General features: G+C 43.3%; 1 protein-coding gene across 1 annotated transcript; it reads right to left on the bottom strand.

Annotated features, from left to right (window-relative positions):
• Positions 1-8,461: 8,461 nt before the first annotated feature.
• On the bottom strand, positions 8,462-18,732 carry LOC128304831 (filaggrin-2-like). The gene is made up of 5 exons (XM_053042070.1): positions 17,811-18,732; positions 14,296-14,501; positions 10,764-10,862; positions 9,298-9,477; positions 8,462-9,105 (listed from the first exon to the last, which is right to left on the bottom strand). Exons 1-5 carry the CDS (start codon positions 18,730-18,732, stop codon positions 8,641-8,643), a joined length of 1,872 nt encoding a protein of 623 aa, XP_052898030.1. The 3' UTR covers positions 8,462-8,640.
• Positions 18,733-20,466: the final 1,734 nt, after the last annotated feature.

The following is a 20,466-nucleotide window of genomic DNA, read 5'->3' as shown; positions in this document are numbered from 1 at the left end:
TTTAAATTCTACACTGTTGTTGAACTTTGCGCGATAATTTGAAACCGAGAGTTAAACGCCAACGGAGAAACGAAACACTGTTCCACAGTACGGCAATAGAACACTCACGCACGCACGGCCTGCTTGTACGAGCTACTTCCACGAAATGACATCCACTTTCGCTGATTCATCTGCGGAAGTCGCCTAGTGACACATGGATATTGAGCATCCTCCCCCCATCACCTAAAAATCTTTTGTCTAATTTGACACTTAACACGTTTGAATGAAGGACGTGCTGGAAGGTAAATAATTGTGCCGAAAGCGTGATTGACTGTGCAACGGCGCACGCGTGAAGAGCTTCCTGGGGGTAATATGGTTTGCCACGCTATACTTCAGACCGGCGGTGCAGCAAGAAGCAATCGCAGTGAAACAGATATTGTTAATTACAGATGGAAAAAGTAGTTCATTTAAATTTAGCCGATTTGTAAACAATGCCCCCTACCTGTCACCAGGCTGTCAATGCATTGATATGTGCGTGGAATCTGTATTTAAATTGAACAGTATTCGTATCGGAATTTAAATGTGTTGACACCGTTGCGTATAGAGTTTTTAATGCTTTTGTGGTTTCTTTGGTAGTTTTGTGGTTTTGTTTTTAATGTTAACATGTAATTGTTGCTAAATTTTAAGCCAGGATTTTCCCTCTCGCTAACGTTCTGCTCTCTCTGGCGGGAAACACCTATCTCGCTCACTCCACGGAGCATTGTAAACCATGGGCGAAAGAGACAAAACTCTCAAATCCGAGCAGCCCTCAACGAAAAGGGCATCTCGCAACATGTGGTGATATTGGTTACTCCACTACTTTGATAATTTTTGATTATTAATAACGATTACCAGCGAGTTGGGCGCGCGACAGATACCAACAGTAAAAGTAAGGAATGGTGTGATTCGTGTGAAAATCATGCTAGACCTGTGTATTTGTATTTGAAACAAGCTTGTGGAGTTCTACTGTTTTCGGACGTAGGTGAGATGTGCCCCGGGTTATGGCTACGGTTAGACTCCACATGGCGACCGTGACAGGACCCGGGGCACATCTCACATCTCACGTGCGTTCACGTCTCACTTTTTGCAAAATCGCGCGCGCACTTTGGAGCGAACGTCATCGCTTTTCATCGTCATCACGTTATCGCAGTTTCCCCACCTTCTCCTTCGTGCGCATCGCACATGCAGAAAACTTCTGTAATATCTTCTTATACCCCCGGTGCAGCTAAAGTAATACCCGTTATATAGCATAATTTGACACCTTTTTCTCCACGTGTGGTTATTCTCGAAGAATTCGTTTTGTTCTTATTTTCTCACCCGGAAGCTCATTCGCGGAAACTCGTTGTTCACACGCTTCGATCATCTTATCTATATGCAAATATAAAAATTCTTTTATGGTGTAAACATTTCGCTATGTGAAAGCGATTGATTAGAGGCATAGTACGATCCGGTTTTTTTTACAAAGAATGTGATATTATGCGGCTGTGCAGAACAAACTCTAACTGACCGCACACAATTACTTTCCTTTTCATCCGATATCGTACGCGGTCTTTCGAATACAGTCTTTTTTCTGAGTTACGCGAATAATGCGTTCAAACGCGCGGTCGAACAACCTTAAGGCTGACGTGCAGTCTCTGATAACGATAACGAGTCTGTGCAGTCACACGTTGGTTAACCCGGAGGAACACGACGCGCTACAGCTGCCGACCAAGCTCCTCCACTCCTTGAAAGTGTGAGGCATCTCGGTGCATCAGTTGCGGTTGAACGTGGGCTGTGCAATGGAACTCGCAATTCTGCAATAACGATGCGAATTTGCCATTCTTGAGCCTGGCCTAAGGCCACAAGCAGTTCCCGGTGTAGCTGTGCTTTGCGATGACCATTAACAAGGCATAATGACAATCTTTAAATCACCTCGGCCTGAATTTGCCCATCGCATTTGTAACATTGCGACTGAATGTAACAGTTTGGATCGAGGACCCGTAACGCGAGGATCAGGATGGTGTCGCGGTCAAAAAGGTCGTATACCGAGAGGTCGTCGGCGATTGAGCGACCGGACTCGAACTGAATAGGTGAGTCATATTTATAATCAAGTAATACAAACACCCATATACAATAAAGTACCCTCTTTCATCCTCTCAACAGGATAACGATAACGAGCACATTGGTGCAATACACCGCGCGAAAGATATATGCATGCAGTAGCAATTAGCCACAGCGACAACAGCAGCAAGTGGGATTTTTAGTGGGTTTGCTCACCGCCCTACCTTGGAACATCGTTGTATCAACCCATGGGAACTAAGACGAAAAATCCTTTGCATGCACCTAGGAGTTTACATGCATCCCAGGGATTCCATTCGTAGGAATTCCCCGTGACCTTGCGGAATTATTTAGTCATTGAAAATAATTGTCCCCAGGCGTTCTTTAGCTTTTCTATTCGGATTCATAGCGACATAGCGCATATTTTCGGACTATTTTTCAAAATGAATGTTGCATTTGACCTTTACTATCTTTTGTGCTTTGATTAATAACTTCCTTCACCAATTGCAATCACGAAGTAATACAATGTAAACGATCATTAGGGTACTAGGGAACCCACATCACCTTAGTTGTGCCGCTGAATCGCCATTCTAGAAAATTTCCCTTCGACCATCTCAAATCTGTAGATCGTATTGCCGCCTCATGGCTACATGAGACCAGTATTTAAAGTAAAGAACTTCTTGTCACATCACTAACGAATATAACGCCCAAGGCCGCTGTCTTGAGGTACACAGGATGTACTGAAGGTTCTTAGGCTTAGAACTAGATAGTTGCGAGATCAATTAACCATGTTATGCGACCCATTCAGTAGACAACTATTGATCATTTCGTTATCGATTATTCTGTTGGTGATAATTTCGTAATACAGAATAGACATTACAGATGCACAAAATCTTAATCCCAATGGCATAACAATCTGTTTAAACCATCTAGAAACGTCCTAAACTAAACAGACGAGGAGCTCCCATCACTTTTTGACAAAGTCATCAGGATCAACAAACAGTTGGAATGTATCAACTCAGCAATAGACGCAGAGATGGAGGGCAGAACTCATCAAGATGGTCATGGCTAGGTCTGCCGCTACCACGAATCGGATGTTTGTAAGGATCCAGGAAATAGCAGGAATAACTGGAAGAGTGGAAACTGGGTGTTATACATTCAGTGTACAAAAAAGGGTAACGGACTGAACTGTGCCAATTTGTGCTTCAAGATCAATGACAACTACAAGATTCTGTGCTCATTCTCTTTTGCAGATTTCGACATCATCGGACGAACATCTGTGGCAGTGTACGAAGTGTACATCGGACTTAAACATCATGAAAATTGAATTAAGGATCAAATCCTGCTTGATGCTCTTCATAAGTTTGTTCAAGGATGGCAAAGGCATCACGTCATTATCGTGTTAACTGTCGCAATGAAGCTCTGTCGTACTACTTTCTGCACTGTCTGATCTGGAATCTCCCGTATTCTCACCGTTAAGTTGTTAATTGAAGTAGCACTTCCACCTGTCGATCACATTTCGCTCGTTCGTTAGCGATCTTGGGAATGAATCCTCTCCGTGCCACGTTCAACATCATGTAGAATCTGAGAATTTTCTCGACTGAGATAGGCACTTAGCTGCGTTAGCTGTTCGTCCGATTCTTCAAACTGGCGTTTCTTCTCTTGGAAGAGTTGCTGACTTCAAGGTCGTCTAGAGACTGTCGTCAGCCAACATAAAAGAAACAGCACAGAAGAAGTAAACATCGAATGCCACACATCAGCATATTTCCGTAGGAGCTACGCTTCCATGATCGCGTTTCCGGCAAACGCGACGACGACGACGGTGTTCCCCTGAAGAGCAGCGAGAAACGTGACTTGAGCGACATTCTATCGCAGCGTTAGGTCTTAAAAGCGGACACTTGTTGGGGAGAGTTTAGTTCTAAACTGAACTCATCAGACGTAAGCATGGGGTAGAGATATAAAACTATATTTTTTTTATCTATCCCTTGCTTTGTGTTTATCTGTAGTTCTCCACGTTCTGCCCGAGTTTCACATTAGGGCATTTGAAGCAGAGTTCCCTTGCACTTGTCATCAAACCATTCCTTTTTCTGGTCGGTAGTTCGTTCGGCTATACGGCTTCGATAGTTCGCTAAACCATACGCGAGTGATCGTTTGGGGATTTTTGTTGAGCCTCAGGGGGACCTGTCCTCATAATTTCTTAGCTACGGCATGTTTCTGACGCTGACGTTTGCTCCTCTGTATGTCCGTACGCCGATGATAACCGAGATGTGGCTCCCGAGAAGTGCCAGAAACGTTGCGAATGTAAAACGACTGCAAATATTTAAATAAGACACAGGAAAACAGCCGGACAATTGGTTTGCACAACAAAATATTTATTGAACTCGTCAATTAACTAGATTTTGATTGAATGGTTTTTGTTTTTTCATTGTTATTCTTATGCTTGTGTCTGTCTGTCTGTCTGTGTGTGTAGTTAATTTGAACTTGTTGTTACATGTTTCATGTTGAAAATGTAAATTTTTAAAATTACACCTTCCTGTTTGTCCTGCTAGCATTAAACGAGTCTTAAAAACACACCACAGATCCACAGGTGATGCTAGTGAACATTCTGGCTGGCCATTGTTTTTGGGCCGTTTCGTTTTGCTAATAATTATACGCATTTATCCTAGATTTTTTGGGCTGCACTTTGGGATATACCTTACCAGGGGGAAAGGAATGAAGGAGTTGTCCGATTCGAAATGGAGAATATTGTTTGATCACATAGAAACAAAATGTATTTCACATCGCAACAGCATATCCTTTTGGAGCGATCTCGATCGCTTCAAATGTTCATTCCCATGAATGGTTTCGTTTCGTGCTTCCGTTTTTAGTTTATGAAAATTTGATTTATCAATGTAATGCTAGACGTTTGTGAAATGTTGTAATTTGTTTTACATTTCGAGCATAAATTCATTCACCCTTTACGGGTCTTGGCCATTGGCGGTTTCCCTTTTTGTTAGTGGGTTTGTTTTGTTTATATATTTATGTATATATATATATATATAATATCGAGTGTTAATGTTTTAAGAAATTGGATTACCCTTTTTACATACACGCACCCATACCTCGGGGCATGTGTTTTGTTTTCGTGTTTGTGGTTTGTAATATTCGATCATCTCTCTTCATCCACGGCCGCTCAGAAGGTAAACGAAAAGTGAACGAAACAAAAAACCAACCCAAAAGTGATGTGAATTTATTGACTAGCACAGTTCCGATTTTATCCCTTCGGTACTTTCCTCAACATTTCAATTCTTCCTGTATCACCTGTTTTAGAGATCCTTGCGAAACCGTTACAAGACTGTTGCTTTAACGTTAATTTAAGTTACTACTTTCTAAAATGAGATTCTCTTTGTTTCGTTCGTATCCTTTGTCTGCGCGTTTCGTCTGGTACGATCAAATATGTATCATTATGCCGGAGGGCACCGTACGATTATTAAAACATTCAAAAAATCTGCTAATGTATACAAATCGCCTTTGGTATATCGTGTCGTTTAAACGTACTATCGACTATAAGTCAACTGATCGGAAGAAGTTCCTCGGAATCGGAAGAATTTTAAACCTAGTTTTGTTTGTTTTTGTTTTTTTTTTTGGTTTTTGGGGTTTCGTAATGAGTGGTTTAAAACTGTTCTCTCCGAACTACACTCGGAAGGAACGCGTAAATAATGGAGCTTTCTGGCTGAGTACGGGAAATGAAAATTAAAAAAAAAAACTAAACTATACTATTCACTCTATGCTGTATGTAAAGACGTAAGTTGACTTGTTAGTAAGGCACCGTAAGATTCTTTGTTTGTCTTTAATTTGGTTTCGAAACATGGCCTGGAGTTTGGTTCCGATGTGGATCCCTTCTGCGATGCTGATTACAAAAAAATAGGCAGCCGACATCGTACCATAATGGAGTTCCCGTTTATAAGCTAAATGAGTGAAAATGGAACGATGAACCAAGGGATCGTCACTTTTGTGGAGCATCTTTAACGATGTATAGACGTGATGGGAAGTTCCGGCAAAGTCAGTAGCAGTATGTTGGATGGAAAGAGCTTTCGTTTACATATTGGCTGCAATAGCTTTCGTTTCCAGTAAGATTCCGCGGTATGTTTGAAGTGTATGTTCTGCTGTATGAAGGGAAACTCTTGAAAATACCTTGGTAAACGCAAAGATTGTTCAGTTTGGAAACTAAATTTGAAGGAGATTTACGCTCTTGTTTGATTTTTTTCCTTCCTCGATCGTTTGCGAACCTAACAGGCTGGTCAATAAGTCTGTGGATAAATTTTGCATTATGTCCAACCTTTCTGTTTTCTTTTTAGAAATGAGTTTTAGTAAGTCCAATACCGCCATACATCGAAAAAGGATATCAACTATTTTATGCTGATATGCAATCTTCTAACAAAGTCATACAAAACACCGAAGATGTCTTATTCCATTTCTGGCATTTCTTTGACTTTATATACCCGAAGTCCTGCGAACTGGGGATTTGGCCACTCGTCTAAATTCCACCATTGTTCCGGTAATGATAATACCAACTGTGTTAAATATAATATTGAGTGATCGGAAATTGAAGCTATGTGAGATAACTGACACCTTGAAAATATCTAAAGTTTTCTTCACACTGGATCAAACGCATTGAAGCTTTGGAACACTGTACAGAGCTGTTCAACATAAAGGATGTTTTGGCTTGGTATGTGACCAATGATATAACCTAGATCCATACCAACACGTATGAATCTAAAAATCATAATTGTCGATGACTTCAGAAAGACGGCGAAAATCGTCTGCAAGGAATTGGAAGTGCGTTGCAAAGCGTTACCAGCTCTGGAGGGAAAGATAATTGAAGATCAACTCGCAGATAATTGCAGGTTTTTTTGTGTCTGATCGAAGACTTATTGACCAACGTGTTGGTGTCGTTATTTGGTAAAAAAATAGAGAGCTTTCGAACCGGCGATGAGTTGTTTCTTCGCTCTCGCCCTTTACGTTGCGGTAGAATGATTCATTCGCTTGTACTTGTTATGATTGGATGGTTCGTTATGTACCTTTCCTTCCACCTGTTGCAATGTGGCTTTGTTCGTGTTCCGATTGGTCGGATGATCGTTGTGTGTAGCGATCGTATGAAAGAGAACAGCATGTGTGTGCTTGTGCATCGCAGCAGGTAACGTGTGCGTTAAAAAAGGACTGACTTTTCAATGGCTATGGAAAGAAACCCCTCTACAAAGATAATTAAATGAAGCCATTTATGATTGAATTCTACGTTTAATGAGACTTCGTTCTATCGGCTTTACGCCAACTGATCTTTGGTCGACAAAACAGTAAATGCCAGCTTTGGGTTAAGCTTTTCCGTAACCCTGACGAATAGTTGTCACTCTGCTTTGGTTTCTAAATTATTGGATTTGATCTTTCTTTTAAGGTTTGCTCAAAAAAGCCAATGGAAGGGTAGCAGATATTCGACAAATCGTTGCCTTCAACCAACCGGAATTAAGATTTGCACTAGAAGCTTCATGTACTAATGCTTGGAGATGGACCAGCTGCTCAGATGACTCTGGTGTTGACTGACACTTCCACATTAGAAGGTCCTTTTGTAGGTGAGGAAATAACTTGAAGAAGATGAAGTATTGACCGGTTGCTTCAACTACCACAGAGAAACTCAGAGATCACTTTGCCCTCGCTGCAATTGACCAGCTTTAGATTCTGCTGCAATTGACGGTGAGTTCTACTGTCTGCTTTTCAGCAAAGGACTTCTCTCCGACACTATGGCTTTCCACGAGAAGGGAAAAGATGTTAAAGATACCAGATTTAACTAAGAAGAAACTTATCTGTGCACAAAAAAGATCTTAAGATGGCAGATGGCAGGGAACTCGTACGCAAAAGAATGCTATAATCAGTCCATGTTTCTTAATGCACACGCTAAGAGCAATGGTGTTTGGTTTTGCTCAGCGCTTTAAAAAAAAATGCCACTCCGATAGATGATGCTCTTGAGCCGCTGGACAAAACACCTATGCCCTATAAGCTTAGCGCGTAACGCGTAACGTTAAAATAACTACTGGAATGGCTGTCGGGATACTATGTACAAAACACGTACGATGTCTGCTAACCGACACCGGCTTACAGTATATGAACTTACGCATGAACTTTAACTAACTTTGGCTTGCATTCATTTCACTCTGCAGTTTTTCAGTATTTGTTTAAAAAAATTATTCGATAACATTCGGGAGGGGGGCAATCCGGGCTTTTTCTCGTTTACTGCAGAACCTGCGCTCGGTGCTTCTGTCGCGTGCTCGTTACAAACACGCGAAGAAAATGTTGTTAAACGCTACATTCTTTCGCACTCAATTCACCTTAGTTGATTTGCCTTTGGCATAAAACAGGTTTTGATTGATTTTTTCTTCTTGTGTGGGAGTTTGTTGAGTTTGTCTGATTTTTGTTTTGTTTCCAAACGTTCCACACCTATCGTCCTGTATCCTGTTCACACATTTCACTTCCTCCCGCTCCGGCATGACTAGTCTAGTTCTGCTGCGGTACCGCAGCACGCAGCCAGAAGGATATTCCCGGTAATCGATTTTTCTAGTTCACAAACTCGTTGCATGTCATTTCGCTAAAATAGTTGCCCAGCGGCGAATCGACGCCATGGTCGGAGTAGGATGACGATTCGTAGTACGACGGATGGAAGGAAGTGCCGATCTGCAGGCTGTACCCGTTGCCGGTCGTTCCGGCATTTTCGTACGTTTCGCCAACACCGGGACCGTTGGTATCCCACGCCTGGCAGGGGCTAAGCGTATCCACGTCGGATTCGTACGCATTGAGCGATTCCATCACTAGCTGCTGCATCGTGCCATGCGACTGGGCAGGTACTTGCTGGGACTGTGGGTTTTGGGGCTGATGGTCCGGGAGCTGTAGCGTATGGTTGTGATGGTGTTGTGGAGGACTATGGTTCGCTGACGTTGGACTGCTGTTGAAGAACACCTCGGAGAACTTGCCTATTTCCGTCGAGCCGAACGCTTGCTGGAAGCCCGGCAGCGGTGTAATGTTCTGCAAAGTGAGAATGGCCAAAAATATCAAAAATTAATCACGGTGCGATTGCTGTTTGCAACGATTGCTTTTTCTGCAACAGTTGCGTGACCGAGTGGGTTGCGAGTGCTGGCATGCTTTCGGACATCAAAATCAATATGTGCTTATAAATAGCAACACGGCGGTTTCCGCCGCCGCCGCCGCCGTACGTACTTTGTTTTCTACCGTTGGCGTTGTCGGTGTGGACCGATTTGTTTGCTTCTCCCTGCTTTCGGCGGATAATTTCGTTTCCTTCGCCTGCCTGCTGGTGGGTGTCTGCTTTTTCGTGCGTCGTCCAGGACCCGTCGTACGATTAGGGGACGCTACTGTGGCGGTTTCCAATTCGTTGCTTTCCTGCAGCAGGAAGTGAAAATTTTGTTAGCGATTCCGTATCGGTGGTGGTGGAACTTCAAATATTGTGAAAAGTTTAACTGCGTTGGGTCGTTAAATCATCGTCAAAAAAATCGTCTGAGGCATTAGAATAGAATGTGTGAGTTATGAATTTGTATTTTTAAGAAACGGTTGCACGTCACGTATTTTGTAGTAAAATATAGGGAATTTTGTTGTATTATTTCAAATATAAACAATACAAATTTATTGTACAACCTTAGTCAAACTGTTAAGCTTAAAAACTTCTTTGGAAAGTCAACTTCATCGTTAACTTTCTCAGAAGGTCTCTAGACATACCGTTCTAAAGCTGCAAGTCTTTACATCTCAGGACTCGAAACATGAAATATGATTAACTCCAAAACAAGTTGGTGGACATTGAAATCAAAAACCATTTGTTCGATCAGAAAGCGACCATGCCTGCCATTTCTGGCTTTCTAGGCTCATTTTATCACGTAGTGGAATAGTCAGTATTTGCTACGGGGGATAGGTCGGGATGGGATTTTGATCCCATGATAACCGGTGCTGCTACCATCATGCCACCGGGGCTCCTCTATTTATTTTTAAAAACTGTTATCCTAATTTTTCTGTTAACGAACGTAGTCGCTATGGTCGAAGGCAAGCTATTAAGGGTAATTTGTTTTTTTTTCAAGTTTTTATTTATTTTATAATATCAATAAATCCCACGAACTTTTCAAGTTGTCAAAGTACAGTACATTCAGTCCTCAAGATATGCGGTTTCTCTTACTCGCAGATGGGGAGATATTTGGTTTTTGGAAATTTAACAACTGCGAGTGCGACTATTAGAGTAAATTTCTATCAAAATTTATGTTTATAACATTAAAATGTAACGCTTTCGGGAAAACTTGAAGTTTGACAAATAAAAAAAACAATATTACGTATAAAATTACACGGACTGTCAAAATTTTGAGATTCGCGTTTGAAATTCGAATTTGAACTCGAGTTAGAACATCCGTATCGACAATTTGTTGTTATCGAGTTTGAACATTATTGTATGATGTAAAGAGCTCTTTATTACTAGTAATAAGATTTCATATCATTCCCCAAAATAATGGTCTTTTTTTCAAAAAGTTACATCTTTGTACATAAGGTTACATTATATTGTACAGTGTACATTACTTGAATAATTCTAACAATACACTTACATATTTTGTGCTTTTGACAGTTTTTAACTGCGCCAGATAACTTTCCAAAGTTGTTGAAAGATAATCAAACATCGACAATGTACGTACCTTTCTACCGTTGTTTCCTTCCTTCGACTTCAATCCATTGGCAGTTGAGTATTTTCTCATGCGTCCTGAGAACTGATCTTCTTCGGGCCAGCACAAGTTCTAAGAATTATAAGAAAATTATTATGCATTCTTATTAGTAGAAGTTATATTGCAACTAACTTAAAAATTAATGCAATCTTTTTCAAGCTAAGAAAAAATTCACCAATTTATCTACAGTAGCACAAAAAACAAAACTTTATCTGTAACGTAAACAACTTGTACGTAAACAATCGCAACGCATCGATCGCCGGAACTTGGTGCTTCGTGTTGTACATATTTACTACCTTCGCCTATCGTTCAACTCTCCCGGATTGCGTCCACACGAATGGAGCAACAAGTGTCTTTTCACATGCAAACAAAGTCCATGTATTTTTGTATACAAGCAGGCGCATTCCATCGATGGGTTACCAGCAGGGGTAACTGTTTCAACAAGAGAGAGAGAGAGTGAGTGCATCACGCCACGAGATGAATCGTATCAGGAGTTCGCTCTCGCTTATTTCTATTCTCGTTTGCCCTTAACATAGTTTTTCTTTTTTGGAGTAACAGCTAGCATTGGAAATGCTTTCTTTTGCTTTGCAGGGTTAGCCGTATGATTTAACAATTTGGTTTGTTTGGTGACTAGTGGGGGTAAGTTAACACTACATGATAAGTTACCACTTGTGCTATAAAACCCAACATATTGTGTACTGTTACTTCAAATGATTTAAATATTTAAGAGAAATACAAAATTCTGAGCTGATGATTTACAGGAATAAACATTATTTGGTACAGGGACAAAAAAACAATTGTTTGATATGACAAAGGAAGGTATTTTTGACCAATTTTACATAATTTTGGTTAAGTTTTTTTTGCTGTGAACTAACTCAGCTGACAATTTTTCAAAAACTGCGTATTTTCTAATTCGTGTATAAGAAGAACCGCGTATCTCGGGGACTGTCTGTAATGTTTATTTCTGTTTTTGATACGCGACCTATTCGATCATGTCTGCCATACAAGGCTTCGTTTTGCTGTGGTGATTCGATTCAAAACCTTTTGTGTGCTAACTGAGGCTCAGTGCGAGTAAATGCTAAAAACGTGTGTTTTTGGATGTTTGTAACTGCTTAATAACTTCTCAGCTTAACTGATCGATGGAATGATTATAAACATCCATAAGATATGTGCAGTTTTCAATAATCGTACGGAATACTTTTTGTAGTGCAATTTTTTACCACAAAATAAAAATCAATCTTTCTAGCATTACCAAAGAAACAAGGAATTTAGTTTTATACAACTCTTTCGCACGAATGCCTTCCGTATGCGAACGCCAACGGATTGCATGCAGCAACGAAGCGCCTGTTGGAAAAGTGACGCTATGGAAGACTGCAAAAGGGAGACGCATATGTAAGCTGTGGCTAACACCCCGCTGTGTGCCCATACGTGGGCAGGACGGAACACGCCAAAAAACCTACGCACGCAGTCTGCTCGATCGATCCGGGAGAAAAAAAAAAGCATTTTGCTGAGGAAGTAGCCTTACCAGGCCCGGATCGATCCGGCCCGATATGCTTCGTGGATTGGAAGGCGATTACTGTTAGCTGGATGAACGTTAGCCCCGAGTTACACAGGGCCGCACCATCCAACTATATACGCTGCGGGAAAACCCAACATGCCACCAACACCACCGCAAATGGTTCGCGTTTAAACAAACAAAACAAAGAAGAAGGAACCCAAAGGAAAAAAAAGGGGGACAACGTTTCGCGACTCCACCGAACGGGGTTTTGCTAGTGTTTGTGTTCGTATTGCCGGTTAGCGTCGAGCATCCCTGGCCCGTGTGGAAGGAAGCATGCTGGTTTGGCCCATTTTTACTGCGCAGGATCGATAATGAATCGCCGATCCGATCCGAAAGTCACCAGAACCAGCAGGCAACAGCAGCAGCAGCAGCAGCAGCGTGTTATGATGAACCGAGCAACTGTGTGCCTCGATGACAACAGCACGGACCGTCGTGAACCGAATAGCGGGAAAGGAAACCGGATCGATCGTTGCGGAGAATGGAAGACAAAAAGGAAAACATTCACCGGGACGTACCGTGTAGGATGTGGAATATGTAGGATATAAAAGGATTTTCCCGCTTTCTTCTATTTGTAGCTGCGGATGGGAGATTGTATAGGTGCGGTACAGGCATTGGTGTTAGTGCGGCTCGTTGCCATGGAAGCTTTTGCCGGTTGAATTTCGCTCTCTTTTCTCACAAATCTCTCTCTCTCTCTCTGCCTCACTCACTCTCTCGCCTCATTTTGAAGGGACCAGCGCACGCTGAAGCATAGTTTTAAGTACATAGGAAATGCATTTCCGGTTTACGGGATTTTCCACTTGCACAAGCAACACACACAGCTGCACACTTGGTCTCAAAGCACGTTACCAGCAGGATGCTTTTGGATGCGATTTTCAGAGCCAACAGTCACATACAATTGCTTGCGTTGCCCCGATGGAGGTAAAACTTCCACCACCAACCACAGCCTGACAATGCTGACCACCCATGAGAAGGAGTGGAGCGATGAAGTGGGACTTTCCCTGAATTCCAAAGCGCGCCATTCACCTCGGGTCGATGGAGACGCACGGTGTTTCATGGAAACGTTCGGGGGGGAAAGTCGTTGCGCGCGTTTAATCGATCATGTGTCGCTGGTTCGAATATCGATCAACACGAAAGCGTGACTCTTATTAGGGAAGCGCGTTGATAGGAATTATGTGGGGTGAGTTATGCGGTAATTCATACTTAATATCTTAATCATTCAACGGTGGGACTAGTTGGTCATTACGTTTATTTTATTTTTATTTTTTTTTAATTTAATTTCTATTATGACGGCAATGCTGCTTGTGTTGAGAGATAATAAAAAAATGGCACAAGGCATTTCCTCCATGAGATTTGCCTTATCCCGGGCTCTTTTACCTTTAACCTTTTTTTGCTAATTGAGAATATTATAAAAAATAAAATATTTATTTCTACTCAACAATTAATTTTGTATGCTCTCAGCCCTTGGAATGGTGTTCAAAAGTTTAAAAATTTAGACTAAAGATTTAGAGTAATATAATTTATTTATAACGTTATTGATGCAAGCGCATTTTTAAAATCCCCACTTTCGTCGTATTGTGAGTAAAGAGCAGAAATAAATTACTTTTTTCCAAGGTGTCCTAATATGCACCTTCGCACAGCTACAACTCCGCACCGGGCAATGCGAATCGAGCACGAACAGACGGCACGAAATGGCGCGCTGTGCAGACTTGTTGAAAATAAATCAATATTTGACAACGTTCTCTTTCACCGTTCCGGAGAAGGAGATTATGTTTCTGTGCGAAAACGGCCACCCTACACTCATGATGGGTGAAGTGAAAAGTGGGAAATAAAAACGCAACACACACACACACACATACGGAACCAACTAAAAAAAAATCACACCAAACTACCCACGCTGGGGCAGCAATCTGCATCTCCACAGCATTTACGTGCCCAGTATATACTTACTGTAAGTGCATCCAGTGATTTCATCCTTGTCGCTGCAGCTGCACCATTGCTCCCGCTCAACCCGTTCGCCGACGCTGCAGCAGGGCTACTGGCACGGCTACCACGGCCACTGCCATTTCCATTGCCACCGCCGTACGCTCGGTGCAGTTTGCGCTCTTTGGGCTTTCGCATACGGTTGTCCTTTGTGCCGTGCGGGTACTCGGCTGCTGGGCGTCCATCCGGGTGATTTTGATGATGCAAACAGCAGCGGCAGCAGCAGCAGCAGCAGCAAGCGCCAACGTGCAAGGGAACGGCAAATAAAGAAACAAGAAGTCCTATTAATGAAAGAGAGCGCAAGAAGGAGTGTTTCGACGGTTCCGCTTTTTTGTTGTTGTTGTTTTGTTTGGCAGGGCGATGGGCGGTTAGCGAAAATTCGCCCATTCGTCCACCGTGCGAAAGGGTTTCGGTGGGTTTGCGTGGGCAATGATGTGACAGGCAAGTACATAGGGCAACCTTCACCCGTGGCTTTTTCGGAATCTCTAACAGGCAGGTTTACGTCCCGCTGGTGGGCAAGTTTCCCCATGTGGGATATCGGTGGGAAGGCATATAAGATGAACTCACAAGACTTGTACATAGTGCATGATGAGAAGATGTCACCAGCAAAAGGAAAGAAAGCACAGTACAAAGAAGCTGTGGATGTTGCTCTGCTACAGTGTATCGATTCGGATCGTAATGGAGATTTGAAGGGAGAAAAAAAAAGAGGTGCAGGCGTACATCCGGGGCTATAACCTATCGGACAAACCAATCAGCCCACTCGGCGGACGCTCAAGATTGACAAATTTATAATGCTGTGTGTGACAGGCTAACAATAATAAATATCTAAACTTTTCTACTTCGATTTCAACTCTGGTTCTTCTTTTGGTACTGCAACAACCCCAGGAGATCCAGAGGTCTGCAATTCCTGGATATTGGGACCTAACTGGATATTGGGAATTTCTGGGTATGGAGAACGGTGTCACAGCTGGGAATTGATGCTGCCGTGTGGAAACTATTGCCACTCCCTCCTAACTACCAGGTCATCCTTATGTAGGCAGTCGCCGAGGTACCACATTCAAGTAACGAAGAATCTCTTAAATTTTCACGACTTCTCTATAATAATGTATCTCAGGCATTGCACATTACGATGGCATTACACCATCCAGAACTTTACCAAAGGCCTAGCATCAACTAGGCAATCCTAGCATGAAGTACCCAGCGATCATCATCAACTTTGGAACCAATACGTCTTCCAACTATTGGATTTGTTCCTTGTTTGAGATTTACCCATAAAACATCTGACAAATATGCTCCAAGTCCTTCATCTACTACTTCTTGGAGTTTACCTTCTTCCCTAGTGGAACTTCAAGTATTTGGCTGATTACTTCATCCTCTAGGAAGAACGAAAAGATCACGTATCTTTCGTTCTTTAGCTTTGTGTTCTACTACTACTTCGCGGTAAAGTCTGCGTCGAGTGTCCAACACAGGACTTCTATTTGTCTATCTGGCTTTTGGCCAGTTGGTAGCAGATATTCTAGAAGTCAGATTTACTATACAAAAAGGACACGGAATATCTTTCTACATGGGCGGATCAAACTAGGCAAAGTAAGCGGTTGTGAGAGCTTCGAACAACAAGAGACCTAGAGCACCAATAATACCTGAAGAACCTGCGCTAACAACCGCTACTATCTTATCATGCAGAACTTCTATGTTCCGGTGTGACAACAAAGCTTCACAAGGCGGTGTGTTCCTACCTCCATTATTGTTACAAAGTAACTGATTTACACTGATTTGAGTTATTCAGGTTGTGCACAGTAGGATAGGAAAGAGAAATACTCTAAATACCCAGGACCTAGAACAAAACATCAACAAATTAAGTCCATTATTCAGATGAAATCGTCACCTTTAATTGAACCGTTAGTAGGAACTTGATCGCTTGCTTTAATTTCATGTGCAGTACAATATGCAACAGTTTTAGGTAAATACTATATTAATAATCAAAATAGAATAAGGCTCTTCCACACATTATCTGGTCGTACTGCAAATGCGGAATTGGTTAGAAAATTAGTCAACAATGGCCAGAAAAGACCTTTTAAGTTAAGAATGTATCAAAATGTTTAAGTGAAGCGGCTCGGTGGCATGATGGTAGCTTACCAAAATCCCATCCGGACTAATCCCTCGTAGCAAGGACTCACTATCCGGCTACGTGGTCAAAATAAGTCGATACGGCCAGGACGTTCTAACGAAAAAGAAATGTTTAAGTATAGTATTTGCTATCAAGTTGGTCTTAGTGCTCAAGTGCTCTTAGAATCATTCATATAAACAGTTTCTCCATACTGCTGCAGATGCATGGAACATGCTGATACATCACAGCAATTCGTTTCGAACTTAACCACAGCGCCGGTATGTCATCGATTTGTCCTCTGCTAGTTCGCTAAAAGTGTTCCAACTGCGAATGATAATCTAATTGTAGCCTACATTGTCCCACTGGCGCGTTCTCTAGGATGTAAGGCTTCTTTGCCCAAATACGCCACTCGCTTGGCAAATTTTCACCAGCTTTGAAATACATCAACGGCCGACGGGAGCAGAAGTGTGCAAATGGAGAAAAGCAAAAGAAAAAAAAACAACAACCTCACACACACCTAAACCATCAAATTCTCACCACCCGTCGGTCCCGGGTTTTAGCGTGGGTACGGTGCTATTGATTTTTTTCCTTTTTCTGCACGGAAAAGTCCCAGGGTTGCGGTCGCGCTCAGCTCACTGTCCAGCGGGCGTAAGCGTCGCGTCCCGCTGGTGGAGGCGACGAGCAAAACAAAAACAGCCCCCAAACCAACGCTACTGCGATGGCTCCAAGATGCTTCCACTTGGCCTGGCGTGGATACACACACACACACACACTGAGCAAAGCTACAGAGCGGGCCAAGCCTCTCTGATTAACTTAGTACAAGGATCCTGGTAGTGGTGTGGTGTACACAGGATCATTTATTCACACTCCTCGTGTCCTTATTTACTAGCTGGTGGGTACGGAAATGGTGGAGCAAGAGTCGTCGGGTTAATGCTATCGATTTTGTGATAGGATCCAACGAAAACTACCCGGAGCTTACCAACACCACCATCCTCGCTAGCTGTCAACACAGTAGGCAAGTTTTGGCACGAGTGCGATGGAGACGCATTGTTTTCTTTGCTACCGATCCACTTCGCTCACCACTACACTACACACGTCAGCAGTGTGCCGGTTGTCAACGGTAACCATGATAACGCGCTAGGAGTGCGATGCATCGGTAGTGGTGTGTTCGACTGCTGCTGTATCCTATTTTATTGCGGAAGCAGTGGAAATGCGTGTTACAGCATGCAAAGAGCGAGAACGCGCGCATATTGAATTGCGAGTTGGAACTCAATGTTGGAGGAAGAAAGAGAAAAGGAGCGAGGGAGAGAGAACATTCGCTCTCACACACATACACGGGGAGCGCAGTTCGGGAAATTCGCTCGTTCGCACATACCTGTTGCACCGAGCAAAGCCGTCGATGGCGTGGGTGTTGCGGTGGGCGTCAGAGCATCCCCTTCGTCTGCCAGGGGATGCTGGGGGCTGTCGGCCGAGCTGTAGGCTGAAGTCGGGAGCGTGTAATCGGAGCTCGGCGACGAGTAACCATTCTGCGCAGTGAACAAGGTCGACGACGACGACGACGGCGGGGACGGATGGCCCGTCGAGGTGGTGCCACCTTCACTCCCCACACTCCCGGTCATGCCCCGCTCGCTGTGACTTCCGGCGAAGGGTTGCTGTGGCGGATACGGTTGCTGATGCGTTGGCTGCTGCGGATGGTGATGCGATTTTCCACCAGGATGCTCATGTGTGCCGGGGCCCACACCGTTACGGTACGGCGGTAGATGGCCGTAGCTGGCGAAGCTCGAATACTGCTGCTGCTGGTGGTGGTGGTGTTCGCGCTGGGTATGATAGTAGGACGATTCGCGCGAACCGAAGGGATGGGCCAGCGTGGAGGAGGAAGCTGGATAATGACGTCCCGGGTACAGGTAGCCACCGCCGGTCGCCGACGCCCCGTACCCGGGCGGTGCCGCTGCTCCACTAGCGCTCCCGCTACGTGCGTACGGTGATTGCGATTGGTGGTAGTAGTGCCCGTAGCTGCCATAGTCGCGATAGGACGACGGATAGTTACCATAGTAACCGGTCTGGTAGCTGGACGATGCATGATGGTAGCTGCCGTAATACTTATCGTACCCATCGTACCCACCGTGATGGTGATAGCCGAGCGGTGAAGATCGATAGTCCGTACCGTATCGGCTGGCGCTGGCCAACGGGTACGGGGACGCACTGCGCAGCATGTTGGGCGAGTACGGATAGCAGAAGTTGCCGTTCATCGAATGATGTCTGTAGTCTACGTAGCTGCTACTGCTGCAGCAATCCATACCTGTTCTGGTGCACTGACGTCCTAAACGCCGATTGCGTTCCGCTGTGGGAAGGAAGCGCGGTCGCTATTTTTACTCACGCCCAAGCACTAAACCAATTATGCACTATTTATAGCCGGTTCGGTACAGTGCCCACCGTGTATGTTGGCGGCAGAATGGTAAAGGAGCCTTCGCCGTGCATTTGGAGCGGAATGTCCCGGTCGGGCGGTGTGAAGTGTAGCGCCTTAACGGCGCATCCGGGGAAGCATCAACCGATGGACGTGCGTACCGGGAGCAGTGTTAATGGGTTAGCATGCTTACCGGGCGGGGAAACTTTGTCTATTTGCCGGCCAGACAACACAATCACATCGTAGAACAGTTTGATGATCGCGGCCTACAGATATTCGACAGAACACCTGCCACACTGGGTTTAACAGTTGATCGTAGCGATCAACCCACAGTACACTTTTGATTGACTGTACATATTACTACTTAGTGGAACTCACTGTCAGGATGTTTATTTCGTTTAAACATTTTCACAATCGATAAAAACACTATGTTAAGAATTAAATTACATTCACATTACTATATGGGATTTATACTAAAAAGTGACACTGTTCACTAATCAACGACACATTAGAAGTTTAAGCTCTATTTGCCCAATAGCGTCTAGGGAAGAATATATACTGTTTAGATGTTTAGTAATGGCTATTCTCCTGAAATTCTTCTTACGAATTTCAGTTGTTGTTTATTGCAGGGTTCGCAGTTGACGAGAGCACATATACACTATGTTTAGTGTACGAATTTAGTACACTATTTTTTAGTACAGTCTCTATTTTTGAACTGTCAAAACAGTATTTGCTTAATCGAAGATGTACTAAAGTGATAAGTGTACGTACTAAAAGTGATAAGGAAAGCAATCCTACACATTTGATGATGCGTGTAATGTTGTTTTATGTTTGTGTAAATTTCCTTAGAAAACAGATTTTTTAAAATGTGCGCAATTAGCTATTATTCAAATCTTCAATTCGAAACCATCGACTTCAATAAAATATCCTTTTTGAGCTCCTCAATTATGTATTGTATGTAATTCACCGTGATCAACCCACACATACACACTGGACACTTATTGATCAGTTATGTTAGGATTTTTTTTACTTGGGCGCACAAACAAAAACAGCGCAATTAATTGAAAATCATAACGGAAAACGTAATCACACAGCATTTTACACGAGTTGAAACATATGTTTAGAGCGAAAGTTATCACACACCGTGACCGCTAGGGAGACTCTGTTCTACTCGGTTTCCGTTCCAGCACTGGTTTTCTTTTACACTGACGCAACTCTCCCAGCCCAGCATTGTGCTGGGAACGAAACCATTTGAGTACTGACCTTCCCATGTCGATGGCGACGCCTAGAAAACTTTTCTACGCGCACAAACGCACACAGCCGAGCGAAACTCTCGCACTCTTCCGTCCGGTGCTCGCACAAACCACAGGCGGCACGTTCCGCTAGACTAGACGCACGATCCAAGGCGTTCGGCAGAAACGTCTGCCCATCCTGAAACCGTCTAAACTTTATCGATTATGGAATCGTGATGTCCGTGCAATGGGAGCAGTATAAGCACTTTTTTTCATTCATCATTTTCTCATCAACCGAGACATTTGTGCAGCTATTTCTCATCATCCGAGACGCTCTTCTATTAGTGTGCGTTCGCAGCAATGGTTTAACTAGTTTCGATGTAAAACATAAAAAT

The sequence above is a fragment of the Anopheles moucheti genome, chromosome 3 (genome assembly GCF_943734755.1).
Source record: "Anopheles moucheti chromosome 3, idAnoMoucSN_F20_07, whole genome shotgun sequence".
NCBI lineage: Eukaryota > Metazoa > Arthropoda > Insecta > Diptera > Culicidae > Anopheles > Anopheles moucheti.
This window is presented reverse-complemented; position numbering and strand designations above follow the sequence as displayed.